We start from the raw sequence: 24,262 nt of genomic DNA on the forward strand, positions 1-24,262 counted from the left end.
GTATCCTAACGTAATTTAGTGGGGTTTTTTTGTGGGAAATAAAATAATGGCATGTCCCTTTAAGAACGTCTTCTTTGTCTGAGTTCCAGTACATAAGCAGTTGGTGTCTCTTTCAGAACGAGCTGAAGGAAATACTGTAGATGGGCTCATTAAATTACAGTAAGTCATTTTAGCGGGAAAATGAAACCTAACATGCCATCGTCGTTCCCCTGCTCCTTGGTGCCCCAACTCAGACATCAGCTCCACTGTACAGAATCCACTGTAGCCTCTAATTTCCACGAGCGAAATCCGTGCCTGGCTCCATATTTGCTGATGTGTGCTGCGGTTCCACTTGCAGCTCAACACAGGCTTGCACAGACTGACTGCACACAAAGAGCTCCTACGACACTGAAGCTCACGCCCATAGACTGACAGTGGTGGGCGTGGTCTCGTGCCTCAGAGATCATCCTCACACTTTGATTCACATCCTCATCTCCCTCCATCGATCTGCCATTAAAGCACACATCCCGCCCTACGGAGGGCGATGCTGACACGGGATCATAAATCTTCCTGCTGGCTGTGAATCGGTTGCTTGTCCGCGGCCCCGCCGGTGCAGGGGTGAGAGGGCTTGGCTGACTGACTGTCAGGACTGTTGCCTCCTACTGGTGCTGAAGTCATTCATCATTATTCTTTTAAACATCGTCTGACTTGCCCGTGTCCGAGAAGATGTCTGATTCGGAGGAGATCACAGAGTTTGCGAGCATAGTGGAGCGGATCGAGAAGGGAGAGGTAAGTGAGCTTCGACGGAGTCCAGTTTTAGCATCAGCGTCTCAGAGACCTGTCGAGGAGTCGCTGGTAACAGACGGTAACAGGCGGGCTACTGCTGCTGCTGCTACTGCTGCTGCTGCTCAGTCTACTGTTAGGCCACGACTACTGTTACTGTACTGAATAGGCTTCAGTAGGGACAACCAATTTCTGCAACGTGGACCATCCAGTAAATGTACTGGGGTATTATATGCTTTTAAATAATGTGACATATAATAATATCATTATTATAATACACACAATCATCTGTACAGTGTACATCTGAATAGGAGACTCCCCACGTGTAAAATGCTTCATTATTATTTTTTACAAACAAATAAACCCATAAACGAGGCGGCTTTACGTTGTCCTCGTATTTCACAGATTGTCTGCACATGCCATTTTATTTAGAGCCACTTGGTGGCACGAGAAGAAACAAAATAATAACTGTAAGCAGCGAATTAATGTATTAATAATATTAATACTACTACTACTACTAATAACAATAATAATAATAATGACTAAGAATAATGAAATGTGAAGTAAATATTAGGCTATCTTAAAAACAACTGAATTAAAACTGGACAGCATTGTAATTTCGTTTATTTTGCTAACCCAAGAAGGGTGGGAATAGGGGTGGGAAAGTGATACCCTGCAAGAGCCATCTGTTTCTGTCCTGACGGACAAGAGTAAAAATGTGCCTGTAATATGGACACACTGAGGATCTCATTTTTTATCCAGCTGTTTATTAATATTTATTAAAATATTGATTGTTTTCTATTTTTCTCCATTTTTATGGTCATGAATTTAACGTGCTGGTTAGACGTTAACAGTTGGCGGTTACGCGGCAATCCGATACTATCCCCGCCCCCTCGTTTGAATACCGGGATGGTTTCTATGGCGACTCCCCGTGTCTCCACCCAGTCTCTCACACTAACCGCAGCCCCTCGTCCGCTACTGCTGCTGCTGCTGCTGCTGACTCACTACTCACTCGGCTCTAACAGCCGCTCACGTTGCTTCATTCATTCCTGTCCTCGGCCGCCGGTCTGGAGCGTTTGGCTCCACAGCTCCAGAAACTTTGCAGGCGAGCGCTAAGCGGTTTAAGGTGACCTAGCTAACTTGAGGCGACCACGATGTCAAGACGGAGTTCAATGCAGGTAAAGCGATGTAGATAAACAACCGGGTTCAACTGCGGGGGAAGTCTTTGTGTTATTGTTCATTGGCTGCGTGGTTGATGGCGAAGTCCGGCACATTTCGATGCTTTCAACTGAGTCGATATCGGAGAAACGTGGAAACCGTTGAATGGTGTAACAGCACTTCTGGAAATGTCGTTAGGCTCTGTTTAAACAGATAAACCATCCAGCAAAGGAACGAGATTCAACAATAGCTTAGGCTACTTCCCCTCTTCCCGAGTGCTTTGCTTTCCAGTGTAATATGCTAATTTGGCGTGGGCTCAGTTGCTCTAGGCTGAAGTCGCCTCACGGGCAGGAAATAAGCTAAAAATAAATGAATAAATAAGAGCGACAACTTTTATTCCACGGGTTTCTTGTCTGAAGAGATGTAACTAGTTAATTTAGCAGTCTGCAGATGTACCGACATGCTGACGACTTCAAGAACATTGGAGTTTACTTTTCACACAGTTGGGAAACTCATGAGGCGAGCAGGTTCACAGAGGCCGGACTCAGCTGCTGTTTACTGAGAGTAAATGAAGTGGACTCTCTGACTCTCTCACTCACTCGACTAAAATGATATAAACATTAGATATCACACATGGCGTACAGTGTTTTAGTCAGTCGGGACAGTGCTGACACTGGTTCAGGACATGGTACTATCCTGATGCTTAGTTAGTTTTTAATATAATGTATCTCTCCCTCGCTCTCCTCTTTCTCTCCCTGTATCTCTCCCTCGCTCTCCTCTTTCTCTCCCTGTATCTCTCCCTCGCTCTCCTCTTTCTCTCCCTGTATCTCTCCCTCGCTCTCCTCTTTCTCTCCCTGTATCTCTCCCTCGCTCTCCTCTTTCTCTCCCTGTATCTCTCCCTCGCTCTCCTCTTTCTCTCCCTGTATCTCTCCCTCGCTCTCCTCTTTCTCTCCCTGTATCTCTCCCTCGCTCTCCTCTTTCTCTCCCTGTATCTCTCATATCTCTCCCTCGCTCTCCTCTTTCTCTCCCTGTATCTCTCCCTCGCTCTCCTCTTTCTCTCCCTGTATCTCTCTGCATCTCTCCCTCGCTCTCCTCTTTCTCTCCCTGTATCTCTCCCTCGCTCTCCTCTTTCTCTCCCTGTATCTCTCCCTCGCTCTCCTCTTTCTCTTCCTGTATCTCTCCCTCGCTCTCCTCTTTCTCTTCCTGTATCTCTCCCTCGCTCTCCTCTTTCTCTCCCTGTATCTCGCTCTTGCTCTTCTTCTTTCTCTCCCTGTGTCTCTCTGGCTCTCCTTTCTCTCCCTGTGTCTCTCTTGCTCTCCTTCTTTCTCTCCCTATATCTCTCCCTCGCTCTCCTCTTTCTCTCCCTGTATCTCTCCCTCGCTCTCCTCTTTCTCTCCCTGTATCTCTCCCTCGCTCTCCTCTTTCTCTCCCTGTATCTCTCCCTCGCTCTCCTCTTTCTCTCCCTGTATCTCTCCCTCGCTCTCCTCTTTCTCTCCCTGTATCTCTCCCTCGCTCTCCTCTTTCTCTCCCTGTATCTCTCCCTCGCTCTCCTCTTTCTCTCCCTGTATCTCTCCCTCGCTCTCCTCTTTCTCTCCCTGTATCTCTCCCTCGCTCTCCTCTTTCTCTTCCTGTATCTCTCCCTCGCTCTCCTCTTTCTCTTCCTGTATCTCTCCCTCGCTCTCCTCTTTCTCTCCCTGTATCTCTCCCTCGCTCTCCTCTTTCTCTCCCTGTATCTCGCTCTTGCTCTTCTTCTTTCTCTCCCTGTGTCTCTCTTGCTCTCCTTTCTCTCCCTGTGTCTCTCTTGCTCTCCTTCTTTCTCTCCCTATATCTCTCGCTCGCTCTCCTCCTTTCTGTATCTCTCGCTCAATCTCTCCTTCTTTTCCGTATCTCTCGCTCAATCTCTCCTTCTTTTCCATCTCTCACTCGCTCTCCTCTTTTTCTCATTGCATCTCTCTCGCTCGCTCGCTTCCTTCCTTCCTCCCTCCCCTCTTCAGGTACCAATAAAGAACATAGAGCGGGAACTGATTTGCCCCATCTGCAAGGAACTGTTCACGCACCCCCTCATCCTGCCCTGCCAGCACAGCGTCTGTCACAAATGTGTCAAAGAGCTGCTGTTGCTGAACCATGAGGACTCGTTCAGCACGGACGCGGGCTCGGAGTGCTCCAATCCGGGCAGCCCTCGCTCCAGAGTGCCCTCACCCAGCATGGAGAGGCTGGACAGGCTTGTGCGATCAGGTGCGTTCCAAATCTGGCGTCTCGCCGCCTCCACTGATCTCAAAAGTTGACCCGCATGTCTGAGGCCTGGTCATTAAACGCTTCCTTTGGGATTTTTCAGGTCTTTGTGTGAGAAATAATTCAAAAAAGAAAAAGGAGGAAAGGATGTTCAATCTGTTATTTGTTTGGCTTTGTACCATCTTCCGCCCTGGGGGGCTCCCCTCTGAAAGACAGCTATCACAGATGTGCAGTGTCAGGGGAATGTTCTGTTTTGAAGGTGGGAAACCGCCAGTAATTATCCCAGCTAATGAAAATAACCAGACTTATAAATGCTGCGTGTGTTACAACACATGACCGAACAAAGCCTGATCCTCATCCAGTTTAAGCCTCTTTGAAAAAACGCTTAGGTTAAGAACATTTTGAAAGCAGTGTGATGGCTGTCACAATGTTTTTATTTGATTAGCATGTAATCAGCACCGAATGCTGGTAAAAAAAGTTCAGGGCCTGAGTCTCTGTGTACTTGGTATGCATAGCTTGTTTATGTTCCCGAGACTTGAATGGTCCTCTGTCAAAACACAGGGGGGTGGGGAGGTCTGGGTAGGTCTTGGTCGGGGTGAGGGGGGGGGGTGTCCGGTAGGAGACTTCGGCTAGATTACTGCATCACCATAACATAGCCTAGGTACAATAATAATTGGCACACCAGGCAGACAGTAGGTTTAATGTGGGTTAAGGCACTTGTGTGTCGTATATGTAGATCCCCAGCAGAGAGAAGGAGTTGTCTGATGTTTTCCAGTTATACCTCTCCCAAAGGGTTGTCATGGTGACGTGCTCCAGCTGGAATGAATGAGGAGGATTAAATCGGAACGGAGCCCAAAGACCTCCGGATATTTTATATCGTCTAGCATTTGCTTGCCCCACATTTGTTTCAACAGTGCAGCCAGCGTTGTTTTTTTAGGGTCCTGCAGAATAACGGAAATGTGCCTGTTTAATTTCTTTCCCCCCTTCTCCAGCGTCAGCTTTGCATCGCAGTGTTTCACAAGTAACCTGATACTGTTCTTTCATGTTGTTCTGTGCAATCATGGGCTGTGAACCAGGTCTCACTCCACTTTTGTTCACATTTGTTCTTTGTTTTTTAGTCTTATTTTCACTTCTCTGTTTGTCGCTTGCAGCCTCACTGAGAAGGTCGTTTGGAGGGAGAGGTAGATGTGGGTTGCATAATTTGAATAGCTGTAGTGAGTACAGTGTTTTTAGAACCCCTGTGTACACACATGCACACTATTTCTCTGTATTCCTTCTTACATGCAGCTCCTTGTGCGAGAGGCCCTGTGATGGAATAACCCAGTAGTGGCCACACACCTTTTTCCAGCCACTTTTTTTTTTTTTTTTTTTTTTTTTAAGTCTGCTGAGCATATTCGCTGGATAATGCGGTGGCCTATTGGCACAACATTATTGCAGCACGTTTGTAAATCCTTCAGGGCTGAATGAACTAAGCAGGGTTGATCATTTAGAGAGGAGGAAAAGCGTAAAGACAGAACTAAGTGTGACTGTAGCCATGGGGATGAGTCGGGATTGGAATTTTGGGACTGTGCGTGCACTGACCCCCCCCCCCCTTTGCTTCGCTCTCCTGGGCAGAGGGAATATTGCAAAACCTAAATTATTGCAAAGTTTTTATTAAACAACACTGCTAGACATTTCCTGTGTTTTTGGGTTTTTTTTCTTCATTTTTTTAAAAATAAAAAGTACTAGATACGAGTAGGTGCTTCTTAGTGACCACTAGTTTCCATCCAGGGATAATTAGACTGTAGTGAATGTATTAAATGTCAGTTTTGCTGAAATATGCTCAGTAGACTTTAAAAAAAAAACATGCAGTGATACTTTTGGATGCATTCTGGAGTGCTGTACCCCTCTACCCACCTTTTATAGTTAATGGCATTCCTCTCCTCCCAACTAATCAATCAGTGAAACTACCCCGTTCCTGTAAAAGCCCGAAGTTAGCGGAGATGACATGGTGCCACGTTGTGTTTTTCCTTTTAAAGCACTTCTCTAAAAGTACCATGCTCACTGCCCAAACACTCCTCCTTCCGGTAACTGTCCTAGCCTTTTCTGCTGGTATTAGCCTAGCGCACACACTGGGTGTTGAATCTAAAACTCTGCAAGATGACTGTAAACAGAGACATGAGCAGATGCTCAATATTAAGGTATACTGTGGTGTTGATATTCAACACAGACAACATTTGTTGTGGACAATTCCACTCAAACAAGCTGCACTTTCACTAGATTTCTTTCCGATATGCAGAGCAGCTCTGGTTTCACAAGCTCCCTCTATGCCAGGGGTCACCAGTCTCATCCGCAAGGGGCTGGGTGTGGCTGCACATTTCAATTCCCACCTAGCAGGGGCTCACCTCTATACCTCCAAATAATAAATCACCTGTGCTCCTCCTTCGTTTGAATGAAACTTGCAGCCATGGAGGACCTTTGTGGATAAGACTGCAGTGTCCCAGTGCTTTATTTAATGTTCATACAGCTGTTTGAGTGCAGTATTGGCTTGAATCCTCATACAGCTCATGTAGATCTAACCCTGGTACTGAAGACCCCCTGCAATGCATATTTTAGTGTTTACCTTGCTCCCACCACATCTGATCCAGCTAATCATCTAATTAACAAACCATTTCCTGAGCTGAAGGTAGTTTATTTGACCCGGAATCCGCTATAATATGCAGGGCGGGGGTGGGTTGTATCCAGGACCAGGGTTGGAAACCACTGATTTAGATCTAGCAAGGGTCCACCACCTGGCCTGGCAGAAGTGCTAGGCACATGTTGTGCATCTCAATGATAATGGGTGAGGTGATTTAGTATTATATGAAATTTATTATGAGCACATGTCCAAATTCTGATTTTTAAACAATGCAAGATCTTAATATGAAGTGCACTGTAGCTTTAGATGTACTTGGTCTCAAAGGCCTTCCTGTTTCTTGTCTCGGACAGGCTGATGCAATTTTCAGTTCCATAGGCAGGCCAGTTCGTCCCCATCACATCCTCAAAGATCCTGTGCATCTCAGCTTTATGTTAATGCCACTGTCCTGACTGAGAGGCTGCTTGCTGTTGATTGTGGTTTTGTAGGGGAAGTAACCTCTATGCCCTGCCAGATTGGCCTAATGGTGACTCGCCTGTTTCTGGTCTGAGCGTTTTATTATTTTTTTCCCCCCCTCTGCACTGAGTCTCACTGCGGCAGCAGCAGCAGCTAGCCTCAGCTTGCCGTGCTGCAGATGCTGCCTGCTCCTCCCCTCCCCGAGCAGCACAGCACACCCACAGCCTAAGTACACGCTTCTTTTTATAACGCATCTCCACCCATTCCCACCACCCATTTTCCTCTCAAATCAGGCCACTATTCTTCCAGCTTCCATCGCCAAAAAAAATGCTCCACCCCACGCTGCCATTCCATAACCCGTTGCCACGCCACTCCGTAACGCCCAGCGCTTACGAGTCAGTCACGTCTCCATTTGCCATGAAAATGCTCATGGTCTCTGTGGTCGCTGCATGTTTGTCACAGAAACACCTATTATTTGTTGCATCCATCAGTCACTATTGTGCCACGCAATGTGACGCCACTGTCCTGTGGTCCTTGTTTGCCATGCATCTCAGTTTGGAGTTTCTTTAGCTCAGTGTTGCAAACATACTGCTTGCTTCTGCCATGAATGTTTGTTGTGGATGCTTCTATTAGTGAGCCAGTCACAGTTTCTTTACCTGCAATTTTCCTTCTTGTGCAGTGGTGAGTTTGTGAATGTGAATGTGCTGTATGTGAGTGTTGAATGCACTGAACTGGACAAAGAGCCAATAGCCCAGCAGTTCCTCAAGTTGTCAAGTAGCTCCCCCTAAAATTATTGCCCAAAGGAAGGGTAACTGTAGGCAGTTACGACTTCTCACGTAAGTCTTTTCGTCACTTTTTTAACCATTACATGTTTCGTAAGTTTGTTACATTTGTCTGCTCATTTGGCTTTTTTAGTTAACCATGAAATTGGTCAGTAATCCATTCACCTGTGACTTTATCTTTTTGTTCCATTGACTTTGTTTCAGCTAGTTATTGTCCAGATCATTGTGAGCACTTGTGGCATTTCCTTGTTTTGCTGCATTGTGTGCGAGCACCCTGAAACTCGAGTCGGGCCGACTGGGGTTTCATCTTTTTAGGTCAGCGGTGCTTCCTTTTAGCGCATGGTTGTGTGCACGCCTCTCCCACCCCTTGTACCTGACGGTTTCATGTTTCCGCTGAACCAGGGTCCGTATCCTCCCCTGGCTGGAGGCGTTCCTCCGTGACCCCCCGTGTCACCACCTTCCCATGTCCGGGCTGCCAGCACGACATTGACCTTGGGGAGCGGGGCATTAGCATGCTCTTCCGCAACTTCACCCTGGAGAGCATCGTGGAGCGTTACCGGCAGGCGGCCCGGGCCGCCGTGGCCATCATGTGCAACATGTGCAAGCCTCCCGTGCAGGAGGCCACCAAGAGCTGCATGGACTGCAAGGCCAGCTACTGCAACGAGTGCTTCAAGATGCACCATCCCTGGGGGACGCCCAAAGCCCAGCATGAATATGTAGGACCCACCACCAACTTCAGACCAAAGGTACGGGGGTCCCGAAAACAAAGCCGCTGCTTGAAATGCTGCTAAGTTGGGGCCTTGGCGATGTTTTGCAGATTAGCTCAGTTGCATTAATGTACAAACTGTCTGCTTTGGGTCAGGTTTATGAACATGATGTTTGAACTGTGGTCGCATGATATTGTCAGAACCTTGTTATTGAGATTATGGTTATGAATCCATGATGTCTAATGCAACAGTTCAAATATCAGATTTTTATACATTGTACTGCATTTGTGCTGAGCCAGATATTTCTTCATTAAATAAATGTTTAGGCTATAAATTGGCATTGCATCAGCAAAAATATTAGGTAGCACTGATGCACATTTCCATATTGTTGCATCCCTACTTATATTGCTGCATGTTGTGATTATAGTACACCTTGCTATTTGTTAAATATGCATTGGTTGGTAGAAGATATTTTGCATCCAAATTGGTTCACAATTTAAGTTACATAGATGCATGATTTATAAAAGCATTTACAGGAACGCTCGTTAAGAACTGTAATGGGTCAGGATGCTTGGAGCACATAGTAAAAATATTGGGGAGTCATTTTGCAAATTGAAGCCTTTTGGGCTTTCAGCATTTCAGTGGTTTGTTAATCATACACATTTATGTGGTTTTATATATTTATATACTTGGCAATGTACTTCTGCAAAAACCTCATATATTCAACATGGCAACTTTACTGGAAGAGACTGGAAATAAACCCATAAAGTCAACATTTTTTTGACATTATTATTCCATGTCGTTTTGAAGCATTTTAGTAGGTCCATCATTACATTGAAGAAACTGCAAAAATTTAGATACTTGGTTTAATGCATTGTCCTTGCTTGCACGTCACAGTGTATCCTCAACAACTTTGCAAGCAGAACCAAACTGAAAAGAGATCATGTCCCCACTGGGTTAGTTGTCTAGTTACCGAAGTATTTCTGGAAGTGTTTGAATGGCTGACCTTGTAGCTATTACCTCGCAGAATCCCGTGGGCCAATAATAGCTCTGAAGCTAATTTCAGTCTCTGACATTGAGGTATTGAGAGTCTTTTGCATCTCCTAAAAATAGATCTCCTTTGCCTGAAATCGATTACTTATTCAGGTTCTGATGCTTCTGCGTTTATGTCTGCAAGTACTTGGTACCTGCTGGTGTGGTTGGTCTGAGTTCCTAGCTTGAGAAGAGCTTACCGTGTCTTTCATGATCTCTTTCTGTAGGTGCTGATGTGTCCTGAACACGAGATGGAGAAAGTGAACATGTACTGTGAAGTGTGCCGCCGGCCTGTGTGTCACCTTTGCAAACTGGGCGGTTCCCATGCTAACCATAAAGTCACATCCATGAGCAGTGCCTACAAGATCCTCAAGGTACGCCACCCCAAGCTAACACTGCAGTACCAACAATTGCAGTCTGGTGTCTTCTCCGTTCTGGCACCTTTCCCAGCGTATCATGACCCAGCTAAGGTTTACAGTTTCCATTTTTCAACCTGCTAATAAAATATTGAGCTGTGTTCTTGGCCTGCTTAGAAAGCGATCATGGGATTATGTAGTTTGTGAATAGATGGAAAAGCGGCAGCTCTGTAGACAAATGTGTCTGTCAGCAAAAACCTTTTCTTGCCCACTTTTGAACAGATGTCCGTTGATGAAGATAGGAAACAACCATAGCTCCCTCTTGTCCGTTGCCCGAACTGCATAGCTTTAGAAGGCTGAACTAAGAGGTCCTGAGTCATGCATTTTTAATGTGATCAATTGTTGCTAATGTTTATATCTATCGCTCAGCTGTCCTCTCCTTTAGAGTGGTATTAGATGTTCAGTGCTGCCTGGAAATCACAGGGGTGGTTCAGTTTTCCATCACGTGTTCTAGTAGCCTAATGCACTTCATTTTTCTGTCAACAGGAGAAGCTATCAAAAAGTATCCATTACCTGATTAGCAAAGAGGACCAAGTGAGGACTCAGATTACTGAGCTTGAGGTCTTGATTCATCAGACTGAGGTAAATCGTTTGTTCTTATTTTTTCCTTTTCTGTTTTCCTAACAAGCATTCCACCCTGATCAGTAATTAACACTGAGTGTGTCATCTCTTTCTTTAACCAATAAAATGTATAAGCCTGTTCATGCACTTGCTTGGACAGAGTTACTTGGAGTAACTCTTTTAATCCCCTCTCTGTACATAAGGTTTTGTATGATTTATTCATCCCCTCTGGCGTTTTCATGGAACACCTAATGAGATTTTGTGATTGCAATGAACTCTGATAGGAGTTTAGAAAAACAATACAGGGTGTGGATTGCTTGAGCTTTTGGCTTTGAAACCTCTTTAGCTGGGAAATCAGTTCACACAACCAGCCTTTAATTGACTTTGCTAGACGGCTTGACTCTGTTTGTTTTTTCATGCTCTACCAACTCCCTATATACCTCACAATCCAACAAGCTTTTATAATATTTAGAGGAAATATATAAGCTTACTTTTTGGATGCATAAAAAAGAATAAAACGAATAATTATTAATAATCATTATTAATAAAAATATATATTTTTGAGTTTTTCATACACATACATTTCCATACTATATTTCGGATGCTGTAGATACAATTCTTAAATATTTTAAGTTGATATTTTTATGTTTAAATAAAAAGCCTCGCAGTTTAACCTTGCCCATTCATGCCAAACGTTACAAGCTGCGTTTTTCATCCTGGGCTGCTTTTTGAAAGAAGCCAATCAGAACAGTTCACTTACATTTGATGAAAATAATTCCATAATTCCAAAGCGCTGCCACTATCACCCATAGATCGCTGGTTTGAATGCTGGGTCATGCTGTATGCCATCGGCTGCCAGAGTCTGTGAGAGCACAATTGGCCTTGCCGTCTTGGGAGTGGGTTAATGGCACTTTCTCCCCATGTCACTAATAATGTGATGTTGGTCAGCACAGACTTCTGTTGGCTGTTGTATTGGGGCTGGGGAGCTGTGCTTTCCTCAGAGCATGAGTAACAGTTCGCAAAGAGGCAATGGCTGGGTTCACACGTGTCTGGTGAAGACTAGCACGCCTCCTCCTCCTACTGTTGGGGGCATTGGTAGTGATGGGATAAATTATTATACAAAACAAATGGCCCATTTTTATATTTATTCTAATTTTGCTCTGAGGAAAGTTACCAGAAGCCTGTTAAGAGAAGCCTGCACTGACCAACATCACACTAGAAGTGACATGGGAAAGAAGTGCCATCAACCCACCTCTAAGAATGCAAGGCCAATTATGATCTCTCAGACTATGACTGCTGATGGCAAGCAGCCATATAACTGAACTGTGGAATATGGGCTCTTTTTAAATAGTGATTACTGTTTGTACTCTCAATTTAGGAAAATGGACAGCTTGCTGAGAGACGGGCCAATGAGCATTTTGAGGTACTTTTTGAGACCCTCCAGGAGAAAAAGACAGAAATGTTGCGGGCCATTGAGCAATCTAGGAGCCGCCGCATGGACAAGCTTCGGAGCCAGGTGGAGGAGTACCAGGGCATGCTGGAAAACAGTGGTTTAGTGGGTTACGCCCAGGAAGTCCTGAAAGAGACTGACCAGTCCTGCTTCGTTCAGACTGCTAAGCAGCTTCACACTAGGTTTGATGAGTGTCCCTCATTGTGTGTGTTTTTTTCCTTTTCCTTTTTCTTCTCTTTTTTAGCAAGATGTCATTGGATGACTTAAAAGCTGCTGTTCTTGTGTTTACTGAAGCTCCTTAGCAGCAGGAAAGTGGTGTGTCCTAAAGTCTTTGTCACTGGAAACTTGGAAACTGGCGAGGTGCCTGTAAACAAGGAGCTTTGCAGACTGACCTGCATGGGTGGATTTGAAACACACGGTCTCCTGAAACTTTGTGTTCCTCCCTGTAATCCTCATAATTGATCTCCATTAGCTAAAAAGCAGCTTTGGGAATACACTACATAACTTTTACTTTTACTTGAGGCCTTCTGCATGATTCAGCAATGGTTAGGTGGCATGTTTAAAATCATCAGGCTGGTCCCTTATAGTAGGAAAGTCATCAGTCTTTAGGTCTGTCCAAGCCTTTGTGAATCACCTCATTGTCTTCTTGGGTTCAGGGTTCAGAAAGCTACAGAATCACTGAAGACCTTTCAGGCTGCTGCCAGTCCCTCATTTGATGAATTTGTCCTGGACACATCAAAGGAAGAGTGTTTGCTGAAAGACCTTTCCTTCGGTGGAGGTAAGATGGGATCACAGCCTCCAAGAGACACTTTCCCTGATTCCTTTGTTGGGAGGGGAGGTGCTGCTGGCGTAGCTGCCACCAGAAGCAGTTTAATTAAATAAGCTGTTTAGAGGCCTAATATATCCTTGGGTTTTGGCACTGAACATATTGGGGGCATTTACCTCAATCCACTCTCTAACGATTAGCATTCTTGTCCAAAATGTGATGCAAATCCTGCGGAATTAATTTGGAGAACAATGTATATTAATATAATTTTAATTAAGCATACATTTAAAATAATATGGGGGATAGCAACTCCATATTATTATCCTTGTTCACACTGAAGAATTATTATGAAGAATTAAAAAATATTTTAAGACTGGGATCGGATGATTGAACGAATTATTTATTATTAGTATTATTTTTTAATATTGCTCATGTTCTAGTTTTCAGAAAGAAGACTCTCTTGGGAACAAAAGCAGTTACTGTCAGAGAAATCTCTCATACCTCTAGCTATTTTTTTGCACTGATATTGGATGAATAGACTTTTTTGTATGTTTTAGAACTGGGTGTGATTCTGGTCTTTCCGGTGAACTGGGCACTGATCTCCTTTCATTAGTGGCAGCACCAGTGCCCTGTCCTTGACGACTGGGGTCAGGCTTATTGAGCCGTGGCTTTCTGAGAATGCACTGATTCGTGCTGACCAGATTGGGGTTTGCACATAGCCAAGAACCCCATAGTTTTCCTCATAGCAGGGCAGAGGTGGGGAATGTTTGCACAGTTTTGTGCTTTTCCTGCTCAAGCACACCTGATTTAACTCCACTGTTAACTGGCAGGTTTATTAGCAGTTTTAAAGCTTGGAAATGGGCAAACTGTGCAGGGCTCCAGCCCTTGGTTTCCTACCCCTGTACCAGGCTTTTTCCTGAGCACTATCTACATTTTCATTTGGAGTGTAATCCTTTCAAAGCTAGTAGCAGAGTAATTGTCATTTCATTATGGGATTGGATTTGGTAGCATTCAGCAATTCGTAGTTTGCTTAGTTACAATGTTTTCACACATGGTTCCTTTTGAAATTGAACTAATTTCTGTTGAATTGAACCTGCAAATGACCTGCAACCTTCAAAAAGTTTCCTGGTCTCTATTAGCACTGAGGAGATCCCAAACCACATGGTAATACCACAACTACTTTAAAACCCAGACCACGGCGTGGTGACGCTGAATTGTGTGTAGTATTGTCCAGGTTCCTCATTTAAGGGACATGTTTCCTTCATTTAAGCAGCCTTCTCACTTGCTCTTGTGTTATCACACATACTCTTGTACTCTGGCCTTTTAATGAATGGGTCCAGTTCTAAAACTGGAGCCATGTTCAAACCTGTGGTTATCTGGATCATGTGTTAATGCACATGCAAAGATTCAAAACCATTATAAAACGGAAAATCTTATTGGATGAGCCATGTTCTAAGCTGTTGTTATTGTTGTTGTTATACTTATTAAACACATGACATTGCAACAATTCAATTCTGCGTTAATGCGCCAAATCTGAAAATGTACTTCTGTTCTGTACTTAATGTTCTGATGCTCACACTGGCTCTCAAGTGAATTTACAGATGATGAAGGAACTGTTTTTCTTAACTAAAGCCACAATGACGAGCTCATAAAAGATAACTAACAGACTTCACTGCTCCTCCATGCATATTCTGTGGACGTTTTTTTTTTATTTGAGCATTCTGCTGTCAAGCTGAAGGCCATAGACAGTATGTTACTCCAGTAGTGTCAAACCTAGGTCTCTCCCTAAATAGAGCATTGTGAATAAAAAAAATATATATATTTTTTAATTTATTTATTTTGAATTAGACCAACTTGTGCAGAACACAAATATTAAGAAGCTTTTTTCATAACAAGGACATAACACCTTCAGCTCAGTGCTACTACAAGGCTCATAAAGAAAAGAAATTTGGTAAACAAATGAGTCAGTGGCAGCTATGCTATGTTGTGGTATTTATAATAGTTATAAACTGCAGTTCATAATGAAATAATTGAGTTAGCCCAACCTGAATACTACAATAATTTGGCATTACATAAGCTGATTAGGTCAAAAAGAGAACAATAAAATAATAGAGACACGGTCACCCACTATAAAAGTTATTTCCCATCAGTAGTCAACAAACGGCAACGGATATCCATCCAGAATGTCTACCACTATACACACACTCCCACAACGTGACTGCAGTGTTTTAAAGGAAGATATTAAACATGCTCTAAAAAGGTTTTTAAGAAAAGTGTTAAAAAATGAAAATAAAAAGAATAAAAAAGAAAAGTAATGTGATTTTTATTTCAGTATTTATAAGCAGCTTATCTTATTAAAATTGTGGGGCTGTATTTATACAAACAACAAGATTTGATCTATATCGGCTGATACTCCGCATTAGGCGACTCAGATTGGGGGTGGTGGTGGTGGTGGTGGTGGGGGGGTAGCATAACCTATTAGGACCACAAATGAACCCTACTGAGGCTACCTCTGGAAGTGATCTGAGTTCAGTTTGTCCTTTGAGTCATTTAGAGTGGTGTCCAGTGTGCTCATATAACCTGAAGCTGTTCTGTTATGAACAAAAACGGTCTGAGACCACTTCAAATGTTAAGTGTGAAAACAGTCTTAGCTGACATTCACCTATATCAGTCCTTCCAAATCCTGCACCTTGAGTATCCTTGGCCTGCACACATTATCCTTCTCTTACAACTCTCTTTCAGCTCAGGAAGGGCTTCCTAATTAGATTAGTCAGAGCAGGTATACTGGAACGGGGTAAAACGACAAAATATGCAGGGCAAGAGTACTTCAGGACAGGGGATTGGAACCGCTGACCTACATCTAAAACTGATTATTGGCATCGTAACATTACATAAGTGATATCCCAAAAAATGATTTTCAGTGTAGTATTCTATCTGTTATCTTCAGTCACTTCTAGGTGCTTGCATACTTCCATAAGAACCTTCGTCTTTCTAAATATGAAAAAAAAAACAAACAAAAAAAACTGTCTACACAGCAGACTTCACTGAGACGGTCTGAACGTTCCAGCAAGCCAGTGAGTTTGCTAATGCTCCTGCTGGAGAAAGATGGACCGAATGCACTCAACGTAAGGAACAGGGGATGCTGTAATTGAATTGATTGAAGGAAAAAGCAGGCAAGGCGAAAAAGCAGCCATCCCTCACGTCTCAACGCTGCATCTCTGATTAGATTGGGCTTTAATGGTGTTCTGTGATGCTGATGGAAGCTTTTAATGCCCCTAGTCGCACAGACGCTCTTAGCTTGCAACCCTTCAAGTCTCTGCTCTTTTTTAACTTGCTATATTCTTGGTGCTGTAATTCTATGTCTAGAGATTGAAAGACAAGGCTCCTTCCCTGTTGCGTGACCTAATGCATCCCCTGCTCTGATCAATAGCTTATTATTCAGGGAGAAGCTTTTTGGGCTGCGTGCCTGAGGGCTTGGCAGGCTTTGTGTCGGTGACAGGCTGTGTATCCACAGCGATGGCCCCCATTCGTCCTTGCCCTTCAAGTGCTCATCCATTTTCCTGTTTGTGACAGTCATGCTTAAGGTTCTTGCAGAACCTGAACTTTCTGCGTCTTTTTAGTAAAGAGTGAATGGTGTTTGTGAGGGCTTTGTGGGAGTTTAAACAGATGCATGTTATTTACTGTTGACAAAAACATGAAGAGCCGTATTTAGGAGTCAGTTTAACATGATAGTTTACATAATTTCTCCCGTTACAGTTTGCATTCAAACTTACACAGAATTAATATTCACTTGCACTTTAAATCTGTGATTCTGTGTCTAATTACTTATCTCAGACAGAAAGAGTGGCAGAAATCATGAGACATTCTGTATGAGTAAGTTTGGGCACCAGTGATTAGAAATTATGGAAAGCTAAGTGAGTAAAATATATGAATTTATTTGCAAAAGGCATAAAGTTAAAGCATGAAACATTTAATAAATTCATATTTGTGCTCCAGAGTCTCCTGAAGGCCTTTTGCAGTCACACCAGGGATTCGCTTAGCCATCCAACAAGCGGTTTTGAAACGTTTTCATGGTCTTCCAGACCTCAACTTGACCTTCACTGTTTCTATTAACTACCATTTTTTTGGGTTCTCTTATGAACTGAAGAAACGGCTACCTGAAAATACTTTGCTATCTCCATATTGTCTTCTTCTGCTTTGTTGGAATCTGTTTTTAAGTCTAAGCATTTAGAAAGCTTTGAGATTTGCATCACCTGGTCTTTCCCAGTGATTGGGAAAATGCCATAGCCCTAGCAGGCTAATTACAGGTGCTGGTCATAAAATTAGAATATCATGATAAAGATTATTTCAGTAATTCCATTCAAAAAGTGAAACTTGTATATTATATTCATTCATTACACAGAGACTGATATATTTCAAGTGTTTATTTCTTTTAATTTTGATAGTTATAACTGACAACTAATGAATTAGGTTATAATAATGTGCTTGGACACAGAGCTCTGTGAACAGCCAGCCTCTTTGCAATTACCTTTTGTGTCTTGCCCTCCTTGTTCAAGGTGTCAATGGTTGTCTTTTGGACAACTGTCAAGTCAGCAGTCTGATTCATGATTGTGTAGCCAACAGAACTAGACTGAGAGACCATTTAAAGGCCTTTGCAGGTGTTTTGAATTAATTAGCTGATTAGATTAGAATATTAAACCTTTTCACAATATTAACATTTTCTGAGATACTGAATTTGGGGTTTCATTAGTTGTCAGTTATAACCACCACAATTAAAAGAAATAAACACTTGAAATATCAGTCTGTCTGTAATGAATGAATATAATATACAAGTTTCACTTGTTGAGTGGAATCACTGAAATAAAAACTTTTTCATGATATTCTAATTTTATGACCAGCACTTGTAAGTTCTGGTAAAGCGAAGAGAGCTTGGTAAGTGATCTGAAAGCTCAAATTTCTTATGGTGGTGAACCTTTTTTATGCGGCTCCTTAACATCCTTTTTTTTGCCATTCTAAAATTGTACAAAAAAATGACAGCAGTAAGAGGGGAATTTGACTCTTTACATGGCACTGTATGATTGTTATGCCTTCTTTTACAAACAGACATTATGTCTCAAGGATTTATTTTGGTATGTAAAGAGCATGATTTGAAATCTGAGTTAAACCAGTAACTTTTTATTTGTTCATTTATTTATTAATGTATTCTCCTTTCTGAAAGCTCTGCAATAATCTCTTATTCAAACTTTGTTTCCCTCAGTTCCTGACCCTCCGATGATCGACCTGTCTCAGAGTCGTGTGTACAACGAGGGTCTTATCCACTGGAGACTGCCAGATGACTCCCTGCCCACAGATCATCACGTTCTCGAGTACAGAAAGGAGGCTGTAGAAGACGAGGAAGAGAGCCAGTGGCAGATCACTGATCGTGTGTTTGGCTCTAGCACGGTGGTGTGTGATCTGGACAGTGACTGTCGCTATGCTTTTAGGGTGCGGAGCTGCCGCAACACCATCTACAGCCCTTACAGCCCTGCGGTGTCTTTCCACACACCCCCTGCTCCAGGTAGACGATTGCTCCATCTGATACCAACTTACTCAGACTGTGGACAAAACTGATACCAAACCAGTCAATATCACACTGAGCTCTATTGATTTCTGACTGGTTTGGTATCAGTTTTGTCCACAATATGAGGTAGTTGAACTGTGATTACATAAGAAGGTGTTTTTTTGCGTAGCTCTTTGACCCAGGCAGAAAGTACAACATTATTTAGACAATCACAATGTGCTGTAAGATGGTGAGTAAAAGGAAAAAATCAATAGTGAAACCAGCTGATTAAAACTCTGCTTGGCTCATCTCTGGCCTCAAAATCAAACTGAGGAATCTGCTGGCTCTACATTAGGGATGCCTGATGCAGATGATTTAATATAGTTCAACATATTGGCAAATATTATCAATAATATGACCTGGTTAGATATTAGTCTGCATTATTTTGACCAAAAAGGATTAGTTTGATTCATTAAAACACCTACAGAAACTAATCTGGAATTGTAATCTGTCAAAGACTTCTTTATGAGATATTTCTATATTGCAAAAAAAAGTATTATACAGTATATATTATAAAGATTAAGAAGGGATATATTGTTCAGAACCCATATATTAATAGTGTTAATAGCGCTCTTTATGTATATGTTGTTGATCTTTATATGGGATGGCCCATATATGTTGACAAATGAATGAACTCGTGGTATGTGGACAGTTGCACTGCCGAGCCACTGCATGATGTGTAGTACACATAATTTAAAGGCGATTATCAAATGGATGCATGGACCTTCACTGTTTCTGGAGGAACCTTTGAAGGTTTGTCAGTTTAAAACTGTGGAGGAACCTCTTAAGGTGCTTTGAGGAACCTTCAAGGAACATATTGAAGTTCTTATACTGTTAACGGTATAGATCAAAGGTTCTGAGTACCATTTGGAAAGCAATCATGTATTAGTGGTTCAAAATATGTACTTATTATACACCCATTTTATCACCAGAATAGATCTCATCAGCTCTAGCCCAGGACGAGACTGCCAGTGTTTGTTATTGCTTCCATTGTCCGCACGCTGCAGGCTTGGCTGCAGTTTGTAGCCTTCGCTTCTATCATTCTGTTACTGAAGACCAAATTTAAATGATTCTAAGCTGCTGTCAAGACCCAGACAGCGTCCGAGCCTGTGCGTCTCTACCGCTCCTCAATTAATGTCAGCGTGACAGACAGGGTTTTCCATTCATTTGCACTAATCCATCAGAACTGTGCGTATTGTTTTTGTTCTGCCTAGTCATGCTCTTTTAGCACAGAGCTGGAGAAAGGCCCGGTCTAAATGATCACTGCTTCAGTCTAGCATTCCTGTGTTCTGTGGGACGTGTAGCGGCGAATGCACTGTGCGTTATTAATGAGGTGGAATTCTGGGTCACTGCAGCGCAGGGGAAGTATCTGCTATCTTGTCTCCAACGTCTGCTCCTTGCCTCGGTGGTAGAGGTTGATGCTTTGATCCAGTGTAAATTTAGCTGGGGGGGGGGGGCAAAAATAACAATTGTAATAACCATAAAATGAATGATTGTATTACTCACAGATTAGATAATCGTGGATTAGTGTTCCCATATTGCCCCAGTTTTTCATGCTCCACGAATTGTGTTTTTGGAATCTTATTGCGCAACTGCAGCAGATAATAAAAAGTAGCTTATTCCATTGTAAGCACTGCAGATAATAAGTAGGTTATTTCATTAAAAGCTGTGGCTCAAGAGATACTGCAGCTCATTAGTGATATTTCCTTAGGCAAGTGACTGCTCTGACTATACATAGATGAATTAGTCACTGCGCTTCTGTCAGCATCACAAGGAAAAGAAGGCCATCTTTTTCTCATTGACTTGTTTTTCATGTGTCTGTGGTTTCTGAACAGTGTTCTATAAATAAATTCCTTTAAGCAGATCTCAGACCAAGAGCCAACTCATTACAGGTGCCTAGCTACCCATGCTTCCATACCTAACCATAATAACACACACCTACCTAATTACCTACCTGCATGCCTTGCCATGCTTACCTATCCACCCATACTTGGCTACCTACCCACCTTCTCATGACTACCTAGTAGCAACCTAGCCATACTTACACAGCAAGCCACCCACTCATAACTAGTTAATATACCTACCTAGCTACATAGCTATCCATAACTACATTCATTACTACCCATCCATTATTACTACTCACCTACCCACCCTCTCACTTGCCTACCTACCAACCTATACCCCCTATACCCTGACCTACTAACACACCTAACATTTTATATATATATATATATATATATATAAAATGTGTATGTGTGTGTGTGTATTTTAGGTGGGATTATAGGATCAGGGTATAGTATATGTATATAATAAACAAATAAACATTATTGGACATGTTTTGACAACTGATGTCAGTGACCACAATACCCAAGATGCTTTCTTGGTTCTTCCTCAGTGTTCGGCTTCCTGTTCAATGAGAAGTGCGGATTCAGCGCGGAGCGTCTGCTGCTGAGCAAGAGGAGGGACTCTGTTGAAAGCGTGGCCGGCATGGCGTTCCTGTTGGCTGCTGAACGAGTCCAGACAGGAAGTTACATATGTCTTGACTACATCATTGGCGACACTGGTATCTCACACGGCCGCCATTACTGGGCTTTCCGCGTGGAGCCAAGCTCATACATGGTTAAAGTGGGTGTGGCCTCAGACTCTAAGCTGATAGAGTGGTTCCATAACCCTCGTGACACCAGCAGCCCAAGGTGAGAACATCACTGTACACACATTACAATTGTAATTTGTACAATTGTACAACCCCCACCCATATGTAACGTCAACTCATAGGAAAACCCTTATCCGATATCGTCACTAACACACACTTTCTTTCCAGGTATGACCATGACAGCGGGCATGACAGTGGCAGTGAGGACACCTGCTACGAGCTCTCTCAGCCTTTCACTCTGGTCACCATGGGCATGGGCAAGCTCTTCATCCCCAAGGCCTCAGTCACCGCAGCGGCGGGTGACCATGGCAACCGCGTGCTGCCTCTGCCGCAGCGCATTGGAGTGTGTCTCGACTACGACGCCGGTCGCGTGTTCTTCTACGACGCCGACACCATGCGCTGCCTGTACGAGAGACAGGTGGACTGCTCCGGCACCATGTACCCTGCTTTCGGCCTCATGGGCGGAGGAGCCGTCCACCTGGAGGAATTCATCACCGCCAAGCGGCTGTCCTACATGTGAAATCTTGCTGCTGGTGTCCAAGTCTGCCCGCCATCTGTCCTAGTGCTGATCTGTTTCTATCCGCTTCCACTGGCTTCCAATAGGTCACAAAATGTGGCTTTTTTTTCTTTCTTTTTTTGCGTGAACACCTATTTCCTATCAGTCGAACAGCCAAGTGTAACCTGACGAACCTTGCTTCAGTGCCCATGTGCCTTTTATGAGATCAACTAAGCAGGTGCTCAATTATAATGTTAACATTATAACCCATCAGGTTTTATCAGCACTCCTTATGGCGATGCAGAATACCACGATACACCTTAACTAGGACGCGAAATCTCACTGCTTCTGCTCTTCACTCGTGAAAGGTCCTAACGATTGTCTGAACAAGAATGATGCGCTATGAATTGTTGTACTTCTTGCACATGACTTACTTGATTTGGCACTACCTAATATCCGTGCACTACTGATGACTGCTAACCGGTTTCGTTAACTGTTCGCTGACTGATTGTCGTAACACTTGCAACACTACACCTGGGCTGACTTCTTTACCTTATTATGACTGTTGAGAATGAGCTGATGAATAAATACTTTGCTATGAAATCGAATTCAATTAAAGCAGTCTGTCTTAAAACGTAGCGGGTAGCTTTAAGTTTTTACACAAGTAGCGACCTACACCTCATAAATATGTATGTAATGTAATTAAAAAACAAACAAAAAAACAATCAGCATTGAATAGCTTGTGCATTACGAATGTATCTCAATTATTTTTTTTTTTATGCAGAGTAGCATTTGAATCACACCTGTGCTGCTAGATCTTTAAGCTTAGGTAGAAGTCCTATCAGAGTAACACTGGATGAAAACGTGATGGGGTTAATGTGCACTCGTCACCAATACAAACATGGAGTTAACTGGTAGGGGGGAAAACAAAACAAAAAACACTGATATGGCCTTAGTGACTGATCAGACATGTTGCAGGCGCAACAAGGTTATTGATTATAAAGGGACGTGGTGGTGTGTTTTTGTTGTTGTTGTTACCTGGAGTAGTGGCAGATAGAGTGGGATTGCTGTGTGATTCCTCAGGTACTCGCCCTTCTGGGCCGTTTTGCTACCTACCTCTTCTGGAACCTTTAATATTTCATATCATTTCAACCACTGCTATTATGCTTCGATTCTTTTGAGGAGGTGGCAGACTCTGTGCCTGGTGTTGTGTGTGGGTTTTGTAATAATATAAACGTGATCACTGAAGCTCAGAGGGTTTCTTTTCCTTTTTGTTTACGCTTGAAACCTAAGAGTTATCAGTCAAAGAGTCCGTCATTCTAATTGTAACTGTAACACTGTCTTTTACACTCAAAGATTTCATAGAGATCGACATCACTTCTTTGATTTCATTGCAAACTCCCATATTATTTTCTCATATTACATAAAAAGATTTTTGATTTATTATTATTATAATTTTTTTAACTCCCGGTTACTTGTTTTCATGTCACTGTAGCACAAGAAAAAGAACTTCTGTTTGAAGAAGGCATTGTCGCACACTGATTTTAACGTGGGTCTGTCCATTCTTCTTCTAATTCTTATTATTAATATTATTTGTCATCCTCTAAATGTAATAGATTTTAAGTGTTGTGTCCTGAGAGTTTGTCCTGAGAACTGAGCTGACTTGTGATTAACTCAAACAAATTGTATATCGCATATTTCAGTGGTGAAATCATGGTATGCTCCTTCCAGTTGTTTTTCTTTTGCAAACACTAAACACTAATTGTTCTTTTTCACCTTTTCTTCTCAAAGCTGATGGTACACGTCATCTGCTGGATTCAGGAATGAGTCCATGCACACTTATTATAGTTTACAATTTTCTGAGTGGTGTTTTGGTGTTTAGTGTCACCGTGTGTGTGTGTAATCACTTGGGAACCACGTAACCAAATGTTTTTGTTTAGTTCCTTGTACATGTTAAAACTATTGGTGTGTGTGTGTGTGTGTGTGGGGGGGGGTGCTTTTGACTGGTTGCTTTCAATGTAGTCTTAATGGTAGAGTATTGAGGTAGAGTACAGTGAGTTGTACTAGCTTATTAAACAAGATGGTAATGTCTTTTAGTAGTCATTTTAACTGATTTTCCGAGCTAGCACTTTATTAGCATGTCAGCCACTTGGTGCAGGTGCAGGTGCGCGTGAATTGGTGTGCAATATAAGTTCGCCCATGGGACGTATTTTGCTCTTAATGGATCGGGTGTGTGTGACGTTTGCTCTTTGTGATTGTAATGCTTTAATGGAAATGAAAAGCTGTCCGTCACCTGTATCTATACTGTTTTATTTTTTAATTTACCATGTGGGTTTTTGATATAAAATAAAGGTGTCTTAAATCGCCTCAATTCAGGGTGTTTCTTTTTTTCCCCAGAGTTGTAACTGTACTGGCAGATCTGTGCTTTAAAGAAATTTTGTCATATGAATATTTGATAACTTATTTATTGAACTCCAAAAGGGCAGAGGGTTCAGGTGATGCTGCTGCAGTACTGCAGTAAAATATCTGCATTTTACTTTATATTAATCCTCTACAAATAAACAGAGGTGTAAAGTAA

General features: G+C 42.6%; 1 protein-coding gene across 5 annotated transcripts; it reads left to right on the forward strand.

The window, feature by feature from the left end:
• Positions 1-379: 379 nt before the first annotated feature.
• On the forward strand, positions 380-24,055 carry trim36 (tripartite motif containing 36). 5 transcript variants are annotated; one of them, XM_072681905.1, is made up of 11 exons: positions 380-768; positions 3,915-4,155; positions 7,353-7,451; positions 8,407-8,750; positions 9,971-10,117; positions 10,646-10,741; positions 12,099-12,352; positions 12,827-12,948; positions 18,194-18,493; positions 20,931-21,228; positions 21,357-24,055. In XM_072681905.1, exons 1-11 carry the CDS (start codon positions 706-708, stop codon positions 21,706-21,708), a joined length of 2,316 nt encoding a protein of 771 aa, XP_072538006.1. In that variant the 5' UTR covers positions 380-705; the 3' UTR covers positions 21,709-24,055. The 5 variants fall into 5 exon arrangements, with proteins under 5 accessions (XP_072538006.1, XP_072538002.1, XP_072538003.1 ...); XM_072681901.1 differs by lacking the exon at positions 7,353-7,451 and having other exon boundaries at positions 381-768; XM_072681902.1 differs by lacking the exons at positions 380-768; positions 7,353-7,451 and adding an exon at positions 1,734-1,940.
• The last annotated feature ends 207 nt before the right edge of the window (positions 24,056-24,262 follow it).

This window comes from Salminus brasiliensis, chromosome 6 (assembly GCF_030463535.1).
Source record: "Salminus brasiliensis chromosome 6, fSalBra1.hap2, whole genome shotgun sequence".
Lineage (NCBI taxonomy): Eukaryota > Metazoa > Chordata > Actinopteri > Characiformes > Bryconidae > Salminus > Salminus brasiliensis.

Excerpts from the sequence above, each read along its gene's own strand:
- trim36 (XM_072681905.1), top strand. The coding sequence starts at position 706 with ATGTCTGATTCGGAGGAGATCACAGAGTTTGCGAGCATAGTGGAGCGG. Across the intron at positions 12,949-18,193 it reads AGACCTTTCCTTCGGTGGAG|TTCCTGACCCTCCGATGATC; the intron begins GTAAGATGGGAT and ends TGTTTCCCTCAG. Across the intron at positions 18,494-20,930 it reads CCACACACCCCCTGCTCCAG|TGTTCGGCTTCCTGTTCAAT; the intron begins GTAGACGATTGC and ends GTTCTTCCTCAG.